Source organism: Bombus vosnesenskii, unplaced genomic scaffold (assembly GCF_011952255.1).
Source record: "Bombus vosnesenskii isolate JDL3184/JDL3185 unplaced genomic scaffold, Bvos_JDL3184-5_v1.1 scf7180000013315, whole genome shotgun sequence".
In the NCBI taxonomy this organism is placed as follows: domain Eukaryota; kingdom Metazoa; phylum Arthropoda; class Insecta; order Hymenoptera; family Apidae; genus Bombus; species Bombus vosnesenskii.
In genome coordinates, this window is record NW_022882961.1 from 1496692 (window position 1) to 1517039 (window position 20348).

The 20348-nt window shown below is 33.2% G+C and overlaps 4 protein-coding genes across 8 annotated transcripts; 2 read left to right on the forward strand and 2 right to left on the reverse strand.

Annotated features, from left to right (window-relative positions):
- The first annotated feature begins 145 nt into the window (after nucleotides 1–145).
- On the forward strand, nucleotides 146–3085 carry LOC117235306 (pickpocket protein 19-like). The gene is made up of 8 exons (XM_033497199.1): nucleotides 146–713; nucleotides 791–991; nucleotides 1064–1318; nucleotides 1402–1513; nucleotides 1619–1895; nucleotides 1960–2113; nucleotides 2191–2291; nucleotides 2414–3085. Exons 1-8 carry the CDS (start codon nucleotides 445–447, stop codon nucleotides 2560–2562), a joined length of 1518 nt encoding a protein of 505 aa, XP_033353090.1. The 5' UTR covers nucleotides 146–444; the 3' UTR covers nucleotides 2563–3085.
- On the reverse strand, nucleotides 2617–12911 carry LOC117235300 (huntingtin). 2 transcript variants are annotated; one of them, XM_033497185.1, is made up of 15 exons: nucleotides 12656–12911; nucleotides 12238–12418; nucleotides 11890–12168; nucleotides 11689–11830; nucleotides 11045–11620; nucleotides 10381–10973; nucleotides 10004–10317; nucleotides 8615–9931; nucleotides 4507–8542; nucleotides 4237–4442; nucleotides 3987–4152; nucleotides 3482–3895; nucleotides 3158–3318; nucleotides 2998–3085; nucleotides 2617–2936 (listed from the first exon to the last, which is right to left on the reverse strand). In XM_033497185.1, the coding sequence occupies exons 1-15, from the start codon at nucleotides 12742–12744 to the stop codon at nucleotides 2838–2840; spliced, it is 8661 nt and encodes a 2886-aa protein (XP_033353076.1). In that variant the 5' UTR covers nucleotides 12745–12911; the 3' UTR covers nucleotides 2617–2837. The 2 variants fall into 2 exon arrangements, with proteins under 2 accessions (XP_033353076.1, XP_033353075.1); XM_033497184.1 differs by having other exon boundaries at nucleotides 3987–4161; nucleotides 12656–12908.
- A 19-nt stretch (nucleotides 12912–12930) lies between these two features.
- LOC117235302 lies at nucleotides 12931–17326 on the forward strand. Of its 4 annotated transcripts, none has more exons than XM_033497190.1 (2): nucleotides 12931–13075; nucleotides 14257–17322. In XM_033497190.1, the coding sequence occupies exon 2, from the start codon at nucleotides 14286–14288 to the stop codon at nucleotides 17094–17096; it is 2811 nt and encodes a 936-aa protein (XP_033353081.1). In that variant the 5' UTR covers nucleotides 12931–13075; nucleotides 14257–14285; the 3' UTR covers nucleotides 17097–17322. The 4 variants fall into 4 exon arrangements, with proteins under 4 accessions (XP_033353081.1, XP_033353083.1, XP_033353082.1 ...); XM_033497192.1 differs by lacking the exon at nucleotides 12931–13075 and adding an exon at nucleotides 13228–13402; XM_033497191.1 differs by lacking the exon at nucleotides 12931–13075 and adding an exon at nucleotides 13483–13966 and having other exon boundaries at nucleotides 14257–17326.
- A 522-nt stretch (nucleotides 17327–17848) lies between these two features.
- Nucleotides 17849–20202, reverse strand: LOC117235307 (beta-1,4-galactosyltransferase 7). Its single transcript, XM_033497200.1, has 5 exons — nucleotides 19180–20202; nucleotides 18905–19119; nucleotides 18602–18825; nucleotides 18374–18520; nucleotides 17849–18279 (listed from the first exon to the last, which is right to left on the reverse strand). The coding sequence occupies exons 1-5, from the start codon at nucleotides 19280–19282 to the stop codon at nucleotides 17988–17990; spliced, it is 981 nt and encodes a 326-aa protein (XP_033353091.1). The 5' UTR covers nucleotides 19283–20202; the 3' UTR covers nucleotides 17849–17987.
- Nucleotides 20203–20348: the final 146 nt, after the last annotated feature.

Genomic DNA, 20348 nt, shown 5'->3' on the forward strand with positions numbered 1-20348 from the left:
AATCTAGCGCTAAAGTAGGCACTGGAAAAATTTGGAATATTTGGAATATAAAATAAAAATTTGCAATATTCGCGATAAACACTGCGAGCAACGGGGAAGATCGAGAATTGTTTTTGAAATAAACTTTTTTATATTGCAAACCTTTTTTATCGCATGTATTAACATATACGTACGTGTTTCATTGCGAATTAATTATCATATAAATCACGAGGACTTGAACTGCTGTATTATCTTTATTATAGATCTACTTCCTATCTTATTACGTTATCATTCATAATTAATAGAAGCATCGCGTGCAGTGTCTCTCATCGATCGATGGAAATACCAACGAATTAGATAGAGAATGATTATAACGCGAATCTTTTTCTGTATTACAAACATTTACTTTAATATTCATTCGCGTGGATTTGATCGAAAGAAAGAGTCATCCGCGGACGAAAAAACATGTCGAAAATACCGAAAAATATATCGGAGAAGACACAGGAGAAAAATAATTATTTCTACGAAAATGAGATATTACCGGACTTCCAAGCTCGTTGGGTAGCTACGTTGAAACAAAGGAAATCCGTATTCAAACATTATCCAAATCATATAGGCATGCCAATTATCAGTGCGAAATCGAACGCAGGAAAATATTTTGTAGAATTCGCGAGTTCCTCGTCTGTACATGGCTTGAATCATCTGGTAGCGCCAAATAGACACCCCGTTGAGACGTAAGTACCTTCGACAATATCCAAACTAACGAGATAATAAAATTGCAATATAATTTACGAAATATACGTCTTACAAGATTTCTCGCCGTCCTCTGCATTCTTGGAGCTCTATTGTGCCTGATCTTCTTGTCGTTTCTACTCTGGGGTCGTTACCAGAATAACGCCACAGTTATCGTGGTAGATACTGATCGAGACCATTTTGTAACATTGAAACCAGCGCTGTTTATTTGCCCGGTACCAAGCGTCGAGCTAAAGAAGATTCCACATGTATTCAAAAAGTAGAATCTTTATTCTTACGATAATATCTGGATGAAATGAAATATTTTTTATTAAGTACGTTGCACATCTAGACACGGTATTAAACACACATCAGAGGCAGAACAGTTCTTCGTCTTCCTTGGCAACATCACTTATGAAAATATGATGAATACACCTATCTTCGACGAAGTTCCAGCGAACAAGTGGCTAGAAATACTTTACGACTTGAAGAAAGATATTTCTTCGAATATTCTGAAAGCGAACGATCCTTATGAAACGTGGGTAATGACAGAAAGAGGCGCGTGCTTAACAACGAGGAGCGTCTTCGCAATCTATGCCACTTTAAAGTTGGTACTTTTCTCTAGTGTCCTCTTCCTGTTAAATTAACATTAAATCAACTCAAACACATGATTCTTTCATATGGAACAAGCTACTGGAAGAACGACAACTGGACCATTATTCCTATACCAGACAAATTACCATTGTACGAATACAACGTCGATGGCACGCAAGAAAATTTCGTCGTGGAGCATATGGCTTTGGTACGAGTATGTTTTTATATGCTTTGAAAACAAAGATATGATAAAATATCGGCAACAAAGTGTTTTCTTCCTTCTTTTTTTTTTTTTTTTTTTTTGGTGCTGCAGATCGCCGCATGCGATCCTTTTGAGCTGGTAATATACGACACTGCAATGAGATGGGTAAAACCAAGGATGCTGCAACGTGCCATCATGTCGATAACTCAGATTAATATGAACGCAAACGTTAAAGAGCTTCGTACTCATCAAAGAAATTGCAAAGTTTACAACGACGGTGGTTTAAAAACGTGGCCAGTGTATACGAGAAATATGTGCATCACCGAATGTAGGATGAAAGTGATACAGGATAAATGCAATTGTCGTCCGCATTTTGCCAGGCCCATTGGTTGGTAATATTAAAATCAACGTAATAGAAAAATTGAATAAATATAAATTGAATGGTTTTACAGAGGGTGTAGACACTTGCAATTCCACGCAACTTCGATGTATCGGAAAAGCGACGCAGAGCCTTTTTCTGCTCCAATATCCACCCCGTTCTTGCGAATGCGTCCCAAACTGCAATGTCTTTACCTATCAAATCAGAGATAGCGAAGACACCGAACTGTATTTATCGAAACTAATTCATATTACGATTAGAGATAAAGCATGTATAGTAAAACAGAATTCTTGGATTGTTTCAGAAACGATACACCGATAAGTGTGTCTGTTATGACTTTAATCGTCGAGCTTCCGCAAATTATCTATCATCGAGCATTGTTGTACGGGTTTCACGATTTTCTAAGTACGTATCTGTAAATAAATATGTAGATAGTTAAGATATAATTTGAAGTACATTAAACAAATATTTAAAAAATATTAATATAAAGAAATAAAAGTTTCTGTAAACGAACAAATTCGTTACAGCTGGTGTTGGAGGAGCGGCGGGATTGTTTCTGGGAGCCAGTGTACTATCCTTCGTTGAAATATTCTATCATGGCACCTTACATTTGTACTTCTACGTGAAACGAATGAAACAGAGACGCAAGAAAAAGGCAATCAGTATATATAACTAAAAACATCTCCTTTATTTTCGGAGGAAGGAGAATTCGAGATGCACAAACGCGAAGTATTTAAAAAATATTGTTTATTGTAAACAGTGTTACCTCTTTCCGACAGGACAGATGTAAAATAAATATCATTACATACACATACAACTGTACACGCAACGAGTCGAGATCGTGCAATGATTGTACATCAATTTACAAAGAGACTCAAGAGCAGAATTACGATGAATACTTCTCATTTTGATTTAACTTTCCCATATCGACACGATCGATGATAAGACTAGCTAGAAGGACGCTAAAATGTCACTGAACGGAGTTCCAGGTTCCTTTGCTGCTGCTTCGAAAGTTTCCACGAAAGCTTCCCTCTGAGTGTCCTTAGATAACTATTGAAAAGTGATAACGTTATTTGATATCACGCGCTGACTTTATCATAAAATTTCATACCTTTCGATAGAAGTCCGAAGCAGCGATGCACAATATCTTCTTATCCTCGTATTCGTATTTTCCAATCCTTGATTGTATATATGGAAACCTGAGTAGATTGTTAAGAAAGCTTTTAACAAATGAATATATTTGACAAACTAGCGAAAATGTGAAAGGATACAAAGCTCTCAGCCAATGATTTGTGGATGCACTGATAAAAAAACAAGACAAGCACCATGTTGACATTGTAACAGGTAAACTCTGAATAAAGTTTGGCAAACTAAATACAACCCAATCTTGAAGAAGTTCCATTTGCGCGCAAGTGCACGCTCGTTCGCATACCTACAGAAAAAGGAGAAAAATCATCTTATTGCTTTAAATTATTTGTAATCTAAAGTATTGCTGATCAATCGATAGTCAACTGCATAAAATAGTCAATCAACGATAATGTTAATACTCAATTATTTTTAGTATATCGCTATGCGTTCGCATCGGCAATACAAACTTTAAAAACAACGGCGGCAAGTAGCCGCGGGTGAGGTTGTTGTGGCGACAAAAATTCTCCTATGACTTTAGTCAAGATTTCCGACGGTGGGAAGAAATCTCCGAGCACACCGGACAAAACTGTACATAAAAGCTCCACTTCCATAGAGTGTCCTCTCCTGATCTTATCGAAAATCGCTGAAGCGCGCTCTATGGATCGAACCAATGCTTCTGGTTCAGCATCTGGTAATGGTTCCTCTGTTTCCGGTTGATTCAATCTATCTGCCGCCTCTGTATACATGCAAGTCAATAACAATTGCAACGCTGGCAGCGATAACATAGGACTAGGTTGTTTTAAGCGATCGATCGCAACTTTTACTATCTGTTCGGCTACCTTTCCAATCACGCTTTTGGTTGCTACGAGTCGCTCGAGCCCCTAAATCAATTACATACACACAGCATTACAAGTATACATAATTTGAACATTTAACAAATACATAGTATTACACGAGTACCCAATAACATACCTGCAAGAGTGTTTGATGTAAGCTACAAGAAATATTTTGTGATGTAAGTAAATTAAGGACTAATTCTAACACAGCTGGCGCTTCCGTGTCTGGCGGAGTATCTTCGGCATGTTCCAATAAAAAGAATACCAAAGCCCACATTACACCCTGATGCTCTTCACTTTGTCTTAACACGCTAAATTAGGTGAGTAATTAATTTCAACAAAGCACGTGCGTTGTAGAATACACAATAGAAATTTGTGTAATTTACCCGTTCAAATCCTGCGCGTCCAAATGTTTCTGTATGTATTCTATTGCCAACGGATGAATAATATTCATCGTCTCTTCGCAATTTGCGAGCACAGCACTTTGCAACAGATACAATGAACCGTGAAGGGCGGATACCTTCGCAGGTAAGAAGCTCGATTTCAGATTCGTGTCTACTAGACGCTTAACTTTGTCTAACGTTTCAAAGTCCTGGAAAAATGACATCCTAACTGTGTTAAACAGCTTGCAAAAAATATTTTTGAAGAATACATACCAACGGTGTTAGTACTGCAGCAGCTTTACACACGGAAACTACCAAGTATTGATGTAAAATGACATTCTCTGTTGGATGAATTCTCGACAATTCCAGACACATGTCCAACATCCACTGATACTGGGCTCTTTCGACGAACAATTCCGAAATTGCTAGAATAGACTTAACGACCTCCGTGAGCAATTGTATAGGTGTATTAGCTTGCGGAGACATCCAAGACGTATAAAGTTCTATCAAGAAACGAAGGCAGGAATCTAAATCAAGTGACGCGGACATTAACGCGTCGTTTCTTCTGTTCTTCAAATTGAGGACGGAGGCGCTCAACTTATCCTCATACAAGTTGCACAGCGACCACAAGTAAGAAACGGAAAGTTGGCTATATGTATACTTGTTCAAGTTCGCAACTCTTTCTACGTTTCCTCGATGGAAGATGTGATCCATGTTCAAGCCATCGATCATCTCTGAGTCGTTCATACATTCGTACTTCCACGTAAGCAGATCTTGAATGGCGTACAATTTTTGAGAACTGATCTTATGAACCGAGAGCTGAGGATCTCTCGGATAATGAATCACAGTGCTGGCTCTTGGGTTGCCAGGATAAGGAAGAAGCAAAGTATTCAATAACAATTTTGTAATCGCCTGTACAGCTAAACTGCTCGCTTGAATCAACGCTGAGATATCTTCTACGGGTACGTTCTCGTTTTGTGAAAGATTGAGCACTCCTAAGAGAGCCATCCATATCTCTTCGAATTGCAACCGAGAGACCCAGCCTAACAGATTTATCCTGTAAATGAACTGCTCCAAAATTTCCACCTCCTGAAGGAGATTCGACTCCGAAGATAATAACGGGAAGTAACATTTGGTCGGACCAGAACCAACGACATTCCAGTTTTGTTTCCAAACTAACGGTGGTGTTAAGATATATGAATTTACCAGTGGTTGACGACTGATACTTACGATTAAATCTTGTATCGTGTCAAACAAATAGCGTGGAATATTTGTGGATAACTGTTTCTTTTGACATTGTTCCAACCAAGCGACCAGATCGGCCATTCGCATGCAAGCACGAGCAAAGTCTCTGGTATCCTCATCTTCTAGCGCTGGTTCTAAAGCACGTATATCTATAACTGGCAAAACGTCCACAGTAGTTAACAGGTATTCTACTATTTTCTTGAGTGAAGCAGCACCACTACAAACCCACGAATACTTCAGGTTTTCCCCAAAAATTTTACTTGGGCCAGGATGTTTTAGAATTTCTGATGCACAGCTTAACGCAAGTTCCATGTTCCTTGGTCTCAATTTTTTAATTTTATTCTCATCACAGTGTACCATCCAGTGTGTTAATTCTAAACACAGTATTGCAAATTTGGCTAGATCTTCTTCGGATTTTTTATCAATTTTCGCTAGATTATACTTGGCTAGCTTTGGCAATGTCTTCATGTATATCTTCACAGCGGGTATCAACATAAAAAGTACATCCCAATATACAAACTCGTTTAAAAGTTCATGAAAACGATGCGCATACTTCACTTCTCTCGAATTGCCATTAGATTGCGTTGGATTGTAAATATGATGCGGTTTTGGCATTAAATCGGTGACATAATGAACGTGCTCCAATAAACTCTGTTTCGCGGCGCTGTATAAGGGACTAGTTTCGAAATTAAAATCCTTTTCGTTCTGTGCTACACCGAATTCTAATTTTTGGCACTTCTCCACGCTAATTCGTACACCCAATATTATGCAGGGTTTCAATATCGAGATATTAAACTCTTTGGAAGACAGGATACCGAGGCAATCTTCGAAATCTAAAACCCTAAGTAACTGCGCTGCTTCCGATAAATTGTGACTAGCACTTGAACTACAACATCGTAATTTTACTTGAGACAAAAACCAATTACGATCCAGTTGAATACTTTTCACGGTGGATGGATTAAACGGTCTACATTGGTCGAGTTCTAGAGGGGACAAATCGTAATACTGTACTCCAAATTTATTCAACAGACTAACTAATCCACCGTGTTTCTTAGCAAGCTTGGTCACTTGCAGAATCTCCATGATCTTGGCGAAATCTTCTTTTGATAATTGCTTAATCGCTTCTTCTGCAGGTATGGTTAATAAAATTTCTACTCTTCGACTAGCTATTTTCGCCGCCATTCTCGACAAAGCCAGATACTTGGTGGATAACAATCTCGGTATCAGTGTCATTAAAACAGCTCCGCTTTGCGAATGATGAGCACCTTCTATACATTCCAAGAGTCGCTTGACAAAACTGGGTTGTGACAAGTCTGTGCATTTGGTCGCGATCGCTTGTACCAACAATCCACTAGCTGCAGAATTTCTGTGTATAGCTGTCGTCAAGAGATCTCTGACAGGAGACTCGATAGCACTATTTACTGTCTCTTCCGTATGATTAACTAACAACCACGTTAAGGGCTCTGCATCGCACAGATTCTCACAGACGTAATCGCAGAATAATATTATGCCACCTTTTCTAATAATTTGAATGTTAATGCTGCTGTCATGGTCAACACTTTTCTCTTCATTTGGAGAACAATGCACGACGTATTCTGTCCGACGAGTACCCAATATTTTGGACCAAAAAGTCATTTCATTGTACCCTAATAAAGTCATTAAATAGGCCCACTGGCAAGTTAACGTTGGACATTTGTCTCCAATGTTCAACATTAAATAGTTCAAATCGGAGATCGGCAGCTTCTCCTCTTCGAGAACATTTCGACCTTGAATCATTTGTATAACAGCGTTTGCCACTTTGCAGTGACTCCCAGATTCGAACATGTGAATGCATAACTGCAAGAAGAATGCAAATTGGTGGATCAAGTAGTAATCGTTCTCCATTGATTCGGAAAATGCGATATATGGATCGCTGAGTTTATGATCGACCAATCCAAGAAGATTGTAAACCTTGCAGCCTACCAAATTAATGACTTTAAATATAAATCTAGCTAATATTCTTTCTGGCGGTACTTCAGCTGATTGACTGTCCAAAACATTCAAAGGATCCATGGTTTGAGAAGACGATTTTGGATGAAGAAACGAATGGGATAGTTCGGACATGTTCGAACTGAGGTCGGAAAGTCGCGCAAGCATTGCTTCCTCTTTTGAGCACGCGATCAAGGATAACAGAACAACATTTACCACTCCTAACCATCGTTTTAGTCTCAAATTTGAAGTATCCAGAGAGTCTGGTTTAACGAGAAGTACCTTTAAAAGAGAATCGACTGGTCTAAAAACCGTGGGAGAAATAGCTGCGAATAATTTAATCAAAGCCACGTGTGCTTTCTCCGATTCTATTCGAACTTTTCCTGCTGCCAGCATAGGAAGAACAGAGTCCATTGTCAGTCTAGACCATCTTCGCCATTTTTCTTCTCCGTTACCATCTCCGCTGAATCTAGATTCCGTTAAACATAATGCCAAGAGCTCAATGATTTGGTAATATTCTACAAGACGTAAAAGCATCGAAATTAGGACTTCTCTTGTTGTCTCAAGCTCTCTTTGCTCTGTTGGGTTTGAACTTGCGTTTCTAATCAAAAATACATCTTCTACAACTGGAGCCAGGGCTGGTATACAGTGCGTGAGCGCTGGTTGACCACTTGCCATAAGTCCATCGCATAATTGGATTATCTTTGGAATTCCTATTATAGTTTTCGAATGATTTTTTTCGTACGACAAGTGAACTAAAAAGTTGAAAATCTTTGGCAATAGATCCTCCGTTTGCTTCACGTGACCTTCTTCAATAAATTCAAACTGCTTTAATACAAATCCAATGAATATTCTTTCGGAATCCAGCAAGCAATAGTTGACTCTTAATTGCACTAGCTGGCTGAGTAGCATCAATACTTGACACTGTAATGACACGCTACTTGTTACAGTGTACTGTTTTAATGATTTTATAACCATTGGCTCAAAAAGACGAATGAAGGAAGCTACAGAGGTTTTTTGATCAGACGATCGCGATAAATTCTTAAAAATAGAAGAGAATTTTCTATCGCCTTTTCTATGTAACAAACCTACCCATCTGAAATAAAATAACTGTGTATAGCAATCTATACAAACAAATACAAGTTAGAATACAAGAATACAAATTTACCCGGTATCTGGTTCGTTTTCACCCCTGCAATTGTTTCCCATGGATTTTATAGTATTTGCCATTTGCCTTGCAGGACTTTGAAAGCAATGATTATAAAATCCTTTAACGTCATCCCATAGTACGGTTATTCTGTCTGAATTTTTCTGTATATCTAATTCATTCCATTGTGCATACACGTTTGTGCTGAATAAACACTTCAGCAATTGTTGAACACACTGAATGGTTGCAGTGGGAGATAATACGACAGTGCTTTGTAGATAATGTAGAATTTCTTCTGCTATTTTAGCTGCTTCATTGACTGATATAATTTCAAGAATTTGCGAAAGAACATCTAGAATCGCATTTAACAAAGACAAATACATTTCGCTAGCATGCGGTTCAAGTGTGGCTAGGTAATTCAAATGCGCTGCTTTAAGATTTTCGTACATTTTCATATAATGCGGTGTTGAAACAAACGCACCCATTTGCTCTTTTATAAATTTCAAGCTTCCAAATTTTTCTCCTTTCTCTTTCAACTTCGGTTCAGACATTATTATCTTCTTTTTCGGCGATAACGTTTGCGTAGATGACAAAGACGATAACGCCGTTTTTGTACTAGTTTGTGTCAATTGCACGTCGTCGATTATATGAACAAATATATTTAATACTCTTGTAATATGTGTTAACAACAACTCTATTTGTTTATCCTTAAACGTGCCCCACCAAGTTTTAGTTGGATCATTGGGTTTAAAATTGCAAAATGCTAAACCTGATGCAAGATTGCCAGCAAGAAGTACCAAATGTTTATGCGTTAACAAGTCTAAGCTTATAGGAGACGATGACAGTAAGGGTAAAGCCAAAGATAAAAGGCTGTTGCTCACGGACGATGGCATCATGTCGCTTGTAAAATTTGATTCGCTAATATCTAATCGACTACCGTTCTTTTTATGAGACCTTTTCAACAATGTTTTAGGTGAAATACAATCCCATCCTCTAATATATACTGTAGTATTATATACATCGCTTAAACGAAACAGAGCTTCACAACAGCCATACACTAAATACTTCGATGACTGTACTCCAAGAATCTCAGCCAACATGTTGATTACAATCGACAACGAGTATTCTACATTTGGACGATAATTCGTCGAGTTATGGAAGTTTAAAGCTGCAAATGGCTGTATTGACGTATTTATAAAGAACTTTTGTTTCTCTTGACAAGAGGACAGTTCTACTGAACTCCGGGTAACTGCGCTCATATATTGCTCCGTGTATTGTATGGCCTTTCGCGTAATAACATCATCATGTGGTTGTTGGAAATGTAATAAAGGAATACTCCTAAAAAAAGAGTTATGTTAATCGAGGACACCTAAAACTTGAACAACAAAAGATATAAACTCCGATAATTACTTTACAATAGCATCTGATGCTGCATGCCTAATTCTTTGATCTTGGTCACCTAACAGAGTTATAATAACATTGATAAAATGTTCTTGGAACATTGATCCACCAGTTATATGTTCTATAGTAACATACGATATCTCACTCAATAATTCCACTAATTTAACTTTTACCAGAAAATATGGATTCTTTACTAGCTGAGGTAATACAGTTAACACAGTGATTCCATATTTATTGTCGACAGACTCTAACAACTCTGGTAGACATAAACTGAATGCTGTTAATGTTTGTCGACATGTGGTAGCAGAATCATCTTCTAATCCCTGTTTTAAACATATGCTCATCAAAATTTTCGAATAATCATTCCAATATATGAGAGAATTTACCTTTAAAAGTAATTTAATTAAATTGTCTAGTGATATAATTCCACATAAGTTTTTATCAGTAATCTCTGCCTCAAATTTTTTAAAAGAACCTCCATATTGTGTATATACAGATTTCAGGAATGTACCAATAATAATTGATATATTACCCCTAATTTGAGGATCTGGATGACTTGCAAATAATAAGATATCCGTTATCATTTGTTTATTCTCGTTAGAATTCGGTTCTTTGGCAACAGGTATTAAAAATAGATTCGGACAAAGTTTCAAAATATAAGCCACGCAAGTTAAAGCAAGAGACTTTACACTAACACGAAAATATTTATCTGGTATTACATGACCAATGTTGCCAGTTAAGAGGAAAGACGATACCAAATAACGACAACAGAATTTTAACGGTATGTCAGGATCTGTAAAAGTTCCAACGTCTATTTCTCGTAACGAAAAATCTAAAGATAGTTTTTTAAGAGATGCGATAGAACATGTGATTTCTTCGGTATAATCCACGTCTCTTGGTTCATTTTGTACACTCGAATAAACTTTCTCCGATTTTTCTATTTCACTTCCAACATCACTACCTTCTTCGATCGTTTCATCTGGAATAAACGTAATACAATTATTTCTTCAAATGATACATATCCTTTCTATACTACACTTTTTCTCTTACTGTCAATGACTCCGATCTTCAAATCACTATAATTTTCTAAAATCTTTCCTTTCATTTCTACAATATTATTTATGCATTCTTTTGAAATTTGTACATTTTCCATCAAAGGAGGTATAGTCTCAGAATCTAACATCCACTTTTCTATCTTTGGATTTATTTCAGGTATATCAGAATCAAGTAAATTTAAGGTATAATCGGAATTTTCTCCACAAGCAGTTGCAGCACTAGATGTGCTTGCTTGACTTAATGATAACATCATTTCATTTTGATTCACTGCTATTTTACTCTGTGTTATACCTTGATTTGATAATAATAATGATACTAGAACTTTTGGAGGTGACTTCAAAAACTGAGTCAGTGTCTCCAGAACAGCATTTATAACATTATGATCAGAATGCCATTTTGTATAATGCAAACATAGTTCATAAATTTGTAATAAGCTATCTGTCTCTACTGTATCATCATCTGGATCTTCTGATGGATTGCATATATGTGGTAAAATTATTCTTATACAACCAAATATACCAATAATAGCTGCTATACGGTTCTCATCTTCACTTATAGGCACTATAATACCTATAAAAAGTAACATTTAATTAGTGAAAAGTATGTTACTTGTACTTGTATAACATTCATAAGTTTACCTAAAAGATGCTTCAGTACATAATTTAAAAAAAACTGTGGTCTGCGACAATTCAAACATGTTACTAAAATCATATTTGCTGCAGCTCTACGAAATGCTGCTTGTACACAGGATATATTTTCAAAGAATGCTTTCAATAATGTCTGAAAAAGAAGCATGGATTCATAGTCATAATATAAGTACTAAAATAAAAGAAAATTACCTTGATATCATTGTCTGTCATAAATGGCCCTAGTGCTTTCATAATTAATGGTAATGATTGCGATAGCGTTTCAATTACAGATTCCTCAGAACGATGTGCAATAGTTACTATACATGGTATCAAATTAGATACATATGCTTTTCCTCTTGTAGGGCGTATCATATGACTAAGAAGACCAAATCTCCAAAGAGCAGCTCTCAATGTTCTAGCAGGTCCATTCCTTTTTATTTCATTGTAAAGTTCTATTTGAACTTTAACAATATTACTATCAGCCATTGCCTTTAAAATAAAATACTATTAAAACATCTATAGCTTTAATATCAAAGATTATGAAATATAAATCCATACCCTTATAATTTTATTTAATGTTTCATCTGCTACCGTTCTGACATCAGATTCATCATCGTTACACAGTGTCAGTAAAGTTTCAATTGAAAGACTAAGTACCTGAGGAAACTTGGTTGCTAGTTTGACAGTTGGTGAACATATTCCTTCTGTTATTGTCATGCAACATGTTAATTTATCTTTCCTTTTATTGAAATAAAGGATATATTAAATTTTGTAACATACTACATTCCATAATTTTTATTAATTTTTTATAATAACTATATAAGTCCTAATTTTACAAATTATACAAAATTCTATTGCAGGTATTTAGCTATAAACTATATAAACAAAAATAATGTATTCAATTCAAAAGTTTTGCATTATTTTATTCATACGATCATTTCAATTATTAAATGAAAAAAACAATTTGTTCTTGTACCTTGCGTTCGAATCTGACAGAAGAGTGTTTGACTCTTGAGCTGATTTTAAAGCTTCTATAGCTTTTAACACGTTATTTAATGTTGTCATTTTGCCAAATATTTATTAATAAATTGTTCCTCGCTTTGTATAAATCAATCAGTTTTGACAAATTACATTTTGATAATGTAGGCCGAATTTATGACAGACACATCGTACGTAGAAAACTACATGCTGCTCGGTAATATATTTATTTGCGATTCAAACGTCACACTAAAAGCAATTGCTCACTTCAATTATACAAAAGAACGAGGCATAAGAAAATTGGTGAAATAGACGTTTAATGCGTATTTGCCGTTACTCTTAAGCTTAAGTGAAAGAACCGCTGATCAGATACTAACCCTATCTATCGTTCCACAATAAAGGATAAAATGAATGCAATGTATGTATAATCTTCTTTATTTTTACTTGAGAACTTGATAACAATTTATTTAAACTATATCAATACAAAACAAAATAAGAAAATATTCCACGTGGGATTTATTTAAATGATGTAATATAAAACAATATGAAACGGTGGATGTAGACGATGTAGTGCACCATGTGATGAATATAAAAATAAGTGTTCATACATAATTAGAGTGATCAATTTTTCAAAATGCAGTATAGTTGGTAATTTATATAATGTGCAGGTTGTTATAAATCTTTTATTTTTTTGTGCACCGTCAATAAAGATGGCATATAATGACTTGAAAATAGAATTCAAAAGGCAGGTATAATAAGATTAAATAATGTACAGAGACTACATTGGTATTGATAGAAATATATATTTAATTTTATTCGAAACGTAAGTTAACAATTAACCTATTTATTATTCGATTTTCGAGGTAGCCATATTACGTCCAGACATTTCCATTGCGTAGCGAGAAATACATCTCAACACAAGTTTACCATTGTCTGGTTGTTTAACTTTGTATATTTTTTTTTTTTTTTTTTTGTATATTTGCGTCAATATTGATCACACGAAATTAGTAAATAACATAGTAAATTTACAAGTTGCAACGTGTAATAATAGACCTTGAATAGAGTTAATGGGTGAGGTGAACGGGTTTCGGTTTTTTTTACACCATACATTACCGGCAGAAGATTTATAGTATTCAAGAAATATTTGCCTTCCTTTAAGTTATAACAATCTAATAGTTTATATAAGAAGTTTTTAAATTTATCCGCGTCTGTAAAACGTAATACACCGTTTGAATAGCCTAATTTTTAGAATGTTTTGTATACGACCGAGTCAACCCTTTCGATCAGTAGTTACAACTCAAGAACAAAGGTTTGCATCACGTGAAGAAGTACTTTTAAATATCTTTTAGTTAAATTTATTCTTAGAAAAGTAAAAAGTATGTTTTCGCATCTACATTATGCATTATTTCTGTATTCAATATTTGTTTGAATAATTAAACGTATTAAATTTTTAAATTAACTGATATACATATTATATATGAAAATAAATATTAATTTTGATTAACTTGTTACATATGGAAATATATTGTTAGTTAGGTTAGATTTATAAAATTGAGTTGTTCATCTTAGTATTATGAATTTATTATCTATAATTTGCAGAAACCTTAACAAGTTCTGGATGTCAAAATATGCCAGGCTGTGCAGCAGTTGGCTGCAACAATCGTAGTGAGAAAGGTTATATTATGAAATGTTTTCCACGTGATCCAAAGTATAGAAAAATTTGGCAAGAGCGTGTTGCTAGAGCTGATTGGGAACCATCAAATAACTCATTTCTTTGTCACGTACACTTTGAACCTCAAGAATGGTCTATAACACAAAGTGGAAGAATTAGACTGAAGAAGAACGCAATTCCTTCTATATTTACAGTGACATCTACTAGAAAATCACCTAAAAAAAGAACTAAGATATTTAATAAGAAAGGTGAAAACTTACTGCAAGGTGAATATAATGTAGAATATACAGAAAATGATACAGAGCATTCATCTATTGAACATTTAGAAGAGAAAGATTTGGATTTTCAGGAGATTGAGGAACTATCTATACAACAAACTACTAGAGATTATCTTAAACATACCCATAAATATACAGAAGATAAGAGAGAAGAAAACATTAAGGTTAATCATCAAAGGCAAAATATTGTGATGATTGCTGATGATAACCTCACTGATATTAATAATTTAGTGGAGCAATACAGTCTGAAAGTTCAACCAAACAATAATAGAAAGGAAATTAAATTATCCTTATTTATGAACAATTCAGAAATTACACAACTATCAAATACCACTATAAAGAAAGAAATTAAATTAGAGGTTATGGATCATAACACACTTGAAGATAGTTATGATGAAATTGAAGAGAAGTTAAAACAGATTTGTGATGGTGGATCTACTGAAGATGAAAATTATAAAAATGAGATTGAGAAGAAGTTGATGGTTAAGAGTCAAAAGGAAGGTGAAATTGAAGAAAAAATGGACACAAAAGTTGAATTTACTACTGATGACCATACAGTTGAATTTACTACCGATAACCATAAAGTTGAATTTACTACTGATAATCATAAAGTTGAATTTACTACTAATGACTATAAAGTTGCTTCGCCTGTTAATAAAAATCATTTATCAATAAAAAACGAAGTCGGACATATGCTTACAGACAAAGAAGAAAATGTTGAAATAATATTTGGTACTGAAAGTGGGGATGAAAAAACATCTGTATCGCAAACTGTATCAAAAATGAATAAAGTGAAAAATAGTGCACTGGAACATGATGAAATGATTTATATTAAAGATGAAAAGAAGGTTTTCAATGAAGACATAGAAGAAAATTTTACTAAAGATGAAGTTTATGTTATACCAAATATAAGAGCGGCTATGAAGCGTAAGAGAAGAACTAGAGAAGAAATAATGAGATCAATAAAGAAGTCATTTAGAAGCAATTCAGATCAAGATATTAATTCTTCAAGTAATAGTGACTCATCTGAAATAGAAATAAAAGATGAATTACCTTTGTTTTCTCAGCAAATAAATGATATTAATAAAAATGATGTAGAAATAGAAACTGATAAATTTGTTATCAAAGTAACTGGTGACCCTGATGATGTGACTGAAATTATTGAAGAGTTATCACTTAACACAACAGGAACACAAATATCTAAAGAATTCAGTACTGCTACCAAAATTGAGGAAAATGATTTACTCATTACATCTGTTATAACAGTAGAAACACCAAAAGATCTGAAAGGTATTATTTATGGAAATTTTAATAATCCACTAATAAAGAATGAGTATGTAAGTAAAGAAACTTCACTAATGAATCAATATCCTTATGAAGACAGAGAGTTTACAAGTTTCAATTCAACTCATAGTTCTAAAACATACTATCCTTCTTATTTCAAACATACATGTTCTGATGACGAAGAAAGGATAAGGACTAATTTACTATCACAAAATTGTACACAAGGTGTTCAAACTTCCTTGGGAAATAATCCTAGTTGTGTTTCCTCAGATTATGAAGATCTGTTAGAAAGAATACAAATTCAAGAGGATGTAATTGCAAAGTTAACTGACCAGTTAATTATTTATAAAGAATTTGAAAACAGTATAAAAACCACAGGACCTGAAATGCAAGTCAAAGAAGTGGAAACATCTAGAATTAATACAAGATCAAGTAACATACAATCTACAATACTTAATAAAAAGAATTTAGAATCCAAACGAAGATTGATAAAAGACTTATCAAACAGAGTAAACTATTTTGAAGAAATGAATAAAAAATTAACAAAAACTGTAACATTGGCATCTCAGCAAAAAAGAAAGCTTGAAGGGCAAATTAAACAAAAGGATAATCAAATAAAGGAACTTAATTGGAAGTTGGAAAAAGCATCTAAATATCTTGAAAGAGCAGAAAAAAACACGAACACTTACAGAAGGAAGATGTTAAGTATGCAAACTGTTATGAGAAGAAGAAAGCTTTTGGATGAAAAAATGTGCAAATTTAATGAAATGTTACTAGACAGCTCTAAACAAGAATTTTCAGAAAAGGTTTTATCCATGGCAACAGAGATTTGGGAACTTTATGGGAAAAATGAATATGATAAGCTGCTTTCTTATGGGTTTCCATTACCACCATTACCAGCTTTAACGGAAGAACTTCTTACTGAAGAATTTACAGATCTTAACAGAAGTGATATAGACGAGGCACAAAATTCTACGAAGATAAGTATTAAAGCAGAAAAAGCTCATGATACAAATAATGAATCTGAAATAGATGAAAAGGACGCAGAACATGTAGCTTCAGTTGGCAAAGCAACTGAATATGAAAGTGCAGAAACTGTAACAGGAACTGTGCAAGACATTTTTGATGAAAATAATGATGGTGATGATTTTAGTACAAATGAATTAAGAGAACATTTTATTCTGCAATTAAATGCAGTTATGTAGCCATAATTTTGTATTTTAATTATATTTTTCTTTTTACATCTTAAGAACTGTAATATTAAAATCATAAATACTTAGGTCAAATCTCTTTTGTCATTGTACTATATGTACCATTGTGCTCTTAAGAATTATATTTATTGTATAGTATAATCCAGTGTTCTTACTTCAAATGTAAATATATATGTACAAATATTATTATATGCGTAATATAAAAGACCATTTGAAGTGATTGATTGCAGTATTAAATCATTGCTTATAAATAATTTTCTGCATAATGGTCTATCGATCTATCTTAAAGTTATACAATACTTTATGTTTCTTATTGACAAGATTTATATTTTAGTAGTAAAATAAGAAAAACAGATCTGCTACAAATTTGTTTCTGATGTTCTTCTAAATTTATCATTGGCAATAATACTCCAATATTTGTGCATCAGTAAAATGTTAAAAGGATATGAATTCAATTATGTTATTTGAAAAAGAGAAGGGGCAAAGTAATGAAATAGTAATTAAAATCTTTTACACAAGATGTATGAAAGATAATAGTATAATAATACTTCTGCATATTCAAATTTTATGCTATCTGATTACTTCATCGCTGAAGATATTTATACTATCTATGACATAGGTAATATATAAGTAGTATGTTAAAAATATGATTATAAATTTTGAGAAATTATATAGGGTGATTCTTTCGCTGGTTAATTCATAGGCAATATCGCGTACCGCGACGATAATGTGATGTAACTGTAATAACTAGGAAAGTGGTCACCCTGTATTTGTCTCATTTGAATAATATAAGGTAGAAGACATTATAACAATAGTAAATACACTTGATTATACATATGTGTACATGTATTCTTTTTTCTTTTAACACAATTTTTATTAGAATAATTACAATCCAGTGGCAGACTTGTTATTATTAACTTTCTTTTTCTCCTTTGATTTTCCATCCTTGGATCCAAGTATTTTATCACATTCGCACCAAGGTGTAATCATTTTATCACACATTAGAGAAATATTAAGGACTGTTAATGGAGTATCTTCAATAGTCATTGTAATCATACCTAATATTTTATAAGAAACGTTATTTAAGCCAGTTTGACGATCTCGTTTTCTAGTAACCTCCCGTTGATTATAACATTTTATCATATCTCGCTTCCTATGGTTTCTGTCATGTATATGTCTACAATAAATAAATGTAACACAATCACTAATTTATGAACATTTATTTATATTAATATTTAGTGTATATATAAATCTGTTACGGAGTGTCTTACTTGAATGTGTTGTGTGTTCCAGTAGATATATTTTGTGGTCTTATAACACTTAATCCAGCTTCTTTCAATCTAACATAAAATTCATCATCTTCAAGACCCCATCCCCAATATTTATTAGACATTCCATTCACTTGTATAAAATGTTCTCTGCAGAAATATTTTTCTTGTTAATTTAATTTACATGAATTTATAAGTATTTTATACAATAATAACTATTATAATAAGAACCTTTTAATAAGTAATATTCCACCAACAAAAGTTGTATAATGGTATCTAGGATGTAACTCTGGGGAAGATATATGATATGGGCTCTTATTAGGGAAAGAATATAATAATTCATCATTTATAGGCAACAAGTCTACATCATGTATAGCTATATAATCAAACTCTTTGTTAATTTCAAGAAAGCCTACATTTATAAGAGAGGCCCGATTAAATCTAAATCTATCAACCTATAAAGATACATGATATTATTATTACATTTAAATAACATGTTTTAGATTATTAATAATTAAATTAACCAGAATGTACCTGATTAAGTACAAATATGTGATAATTTATATTTTGTTTATCTAAAAATTTTTTCATATGTGGAGCAAATATCAGTAATTCTTCAAAGCGATCTCGAAATGGCACAAGTATAGCTAAACGATGTAAGGTTTTTTTGTAAATTTTATTATCATTACTTTGCCATTTATTATTACTGTATTGACTTGATTGTGTAGCTATTTCACACTTGCATTCATCTAAAATTTTATTTAAACACTTTGTAATTCATTGTTATATTAAATATATAAAAGACTTACCAATACTTATAGGTGCGATACTTATCAGGCATGAAATAATAAATGTAATTAAAATGCAGGCAAATATATATTTAAATTTTATATTCTTCCAAACAACTTCCATGCCGAATAACAAGTATTTAAGTAAAGTATCTTTAGTTTAAAAATACATAAATTAATCATTGAACAGTCTTACAAAAACTTATTAGTATGGCAACATTTTCTTATTCTGAGAAAGTTTATAAAGCATTGATACTTTTTGTCCTTTTCCCTATTTACAGTAGATTGTGATTAAAATTAATACAAATCGCATTGCAGCTTGCATAGTTAAAAATTACAGTTGCATTGATTTGTTAAACGTGAGGTATCCTTGATATCACGCACAAAAATTAGGCAATTACGAGCAAAATTTTGTTGCTCTCACATAATTTTTCATAGATTGTTTAAACAAAGTCAATCTTTCTTCAAAACTTTTTATCTTTGTTCCTCAAAGATTCATCGGTCAATGGACCGAGAAGAATACGTTTTTTGCACCAAATGTACATATTTTCTAATTCATCGTATTCACAATTATGACACATACAGAAATTTAATCTGGACATCATCAATGTTCAACGTTGCTCAATTGAGCATACATAAAGCATTTATGCTATGACACAAACAATTAACCATATTACCGAAGAACAAATTGTACTACTGACATTGTACTCATTACTGATTGCAAGATTATTTGTCCTGTACTATTTAATGCTATGATAATCAATTCGGTAGTTACAATACTTGTTAATTGAAATGAGAAAAGATAATTATATTATCTTTTTGAAAAATGAGAGGTTATCTATATATTTTTAACTGATTACTTTATTATTCAAAAGTATCACTTTATGTATCATAATTTTATGATAAATAAAGTAAATTTTATAACTATATTTTCTAAATGTGCAATGATATTAATTTCAATATTCAATTTATTTATTAATTGTATTAGTTATATAATCATTAGTGAGCTTTTAAAATTAATATAAATGTATGAAAAGTGAATGAAAATGTTGTATCAATACTAGAATATTCAATTAACAATTGGAGAATGAGTGATATTTTACTACAGTTCGCTACACCCTATAGCACTGTGAATGAATAATACACATAGTATAGTAATAGTATAGTAAGTTTGTAGAGTACTAAAGTAA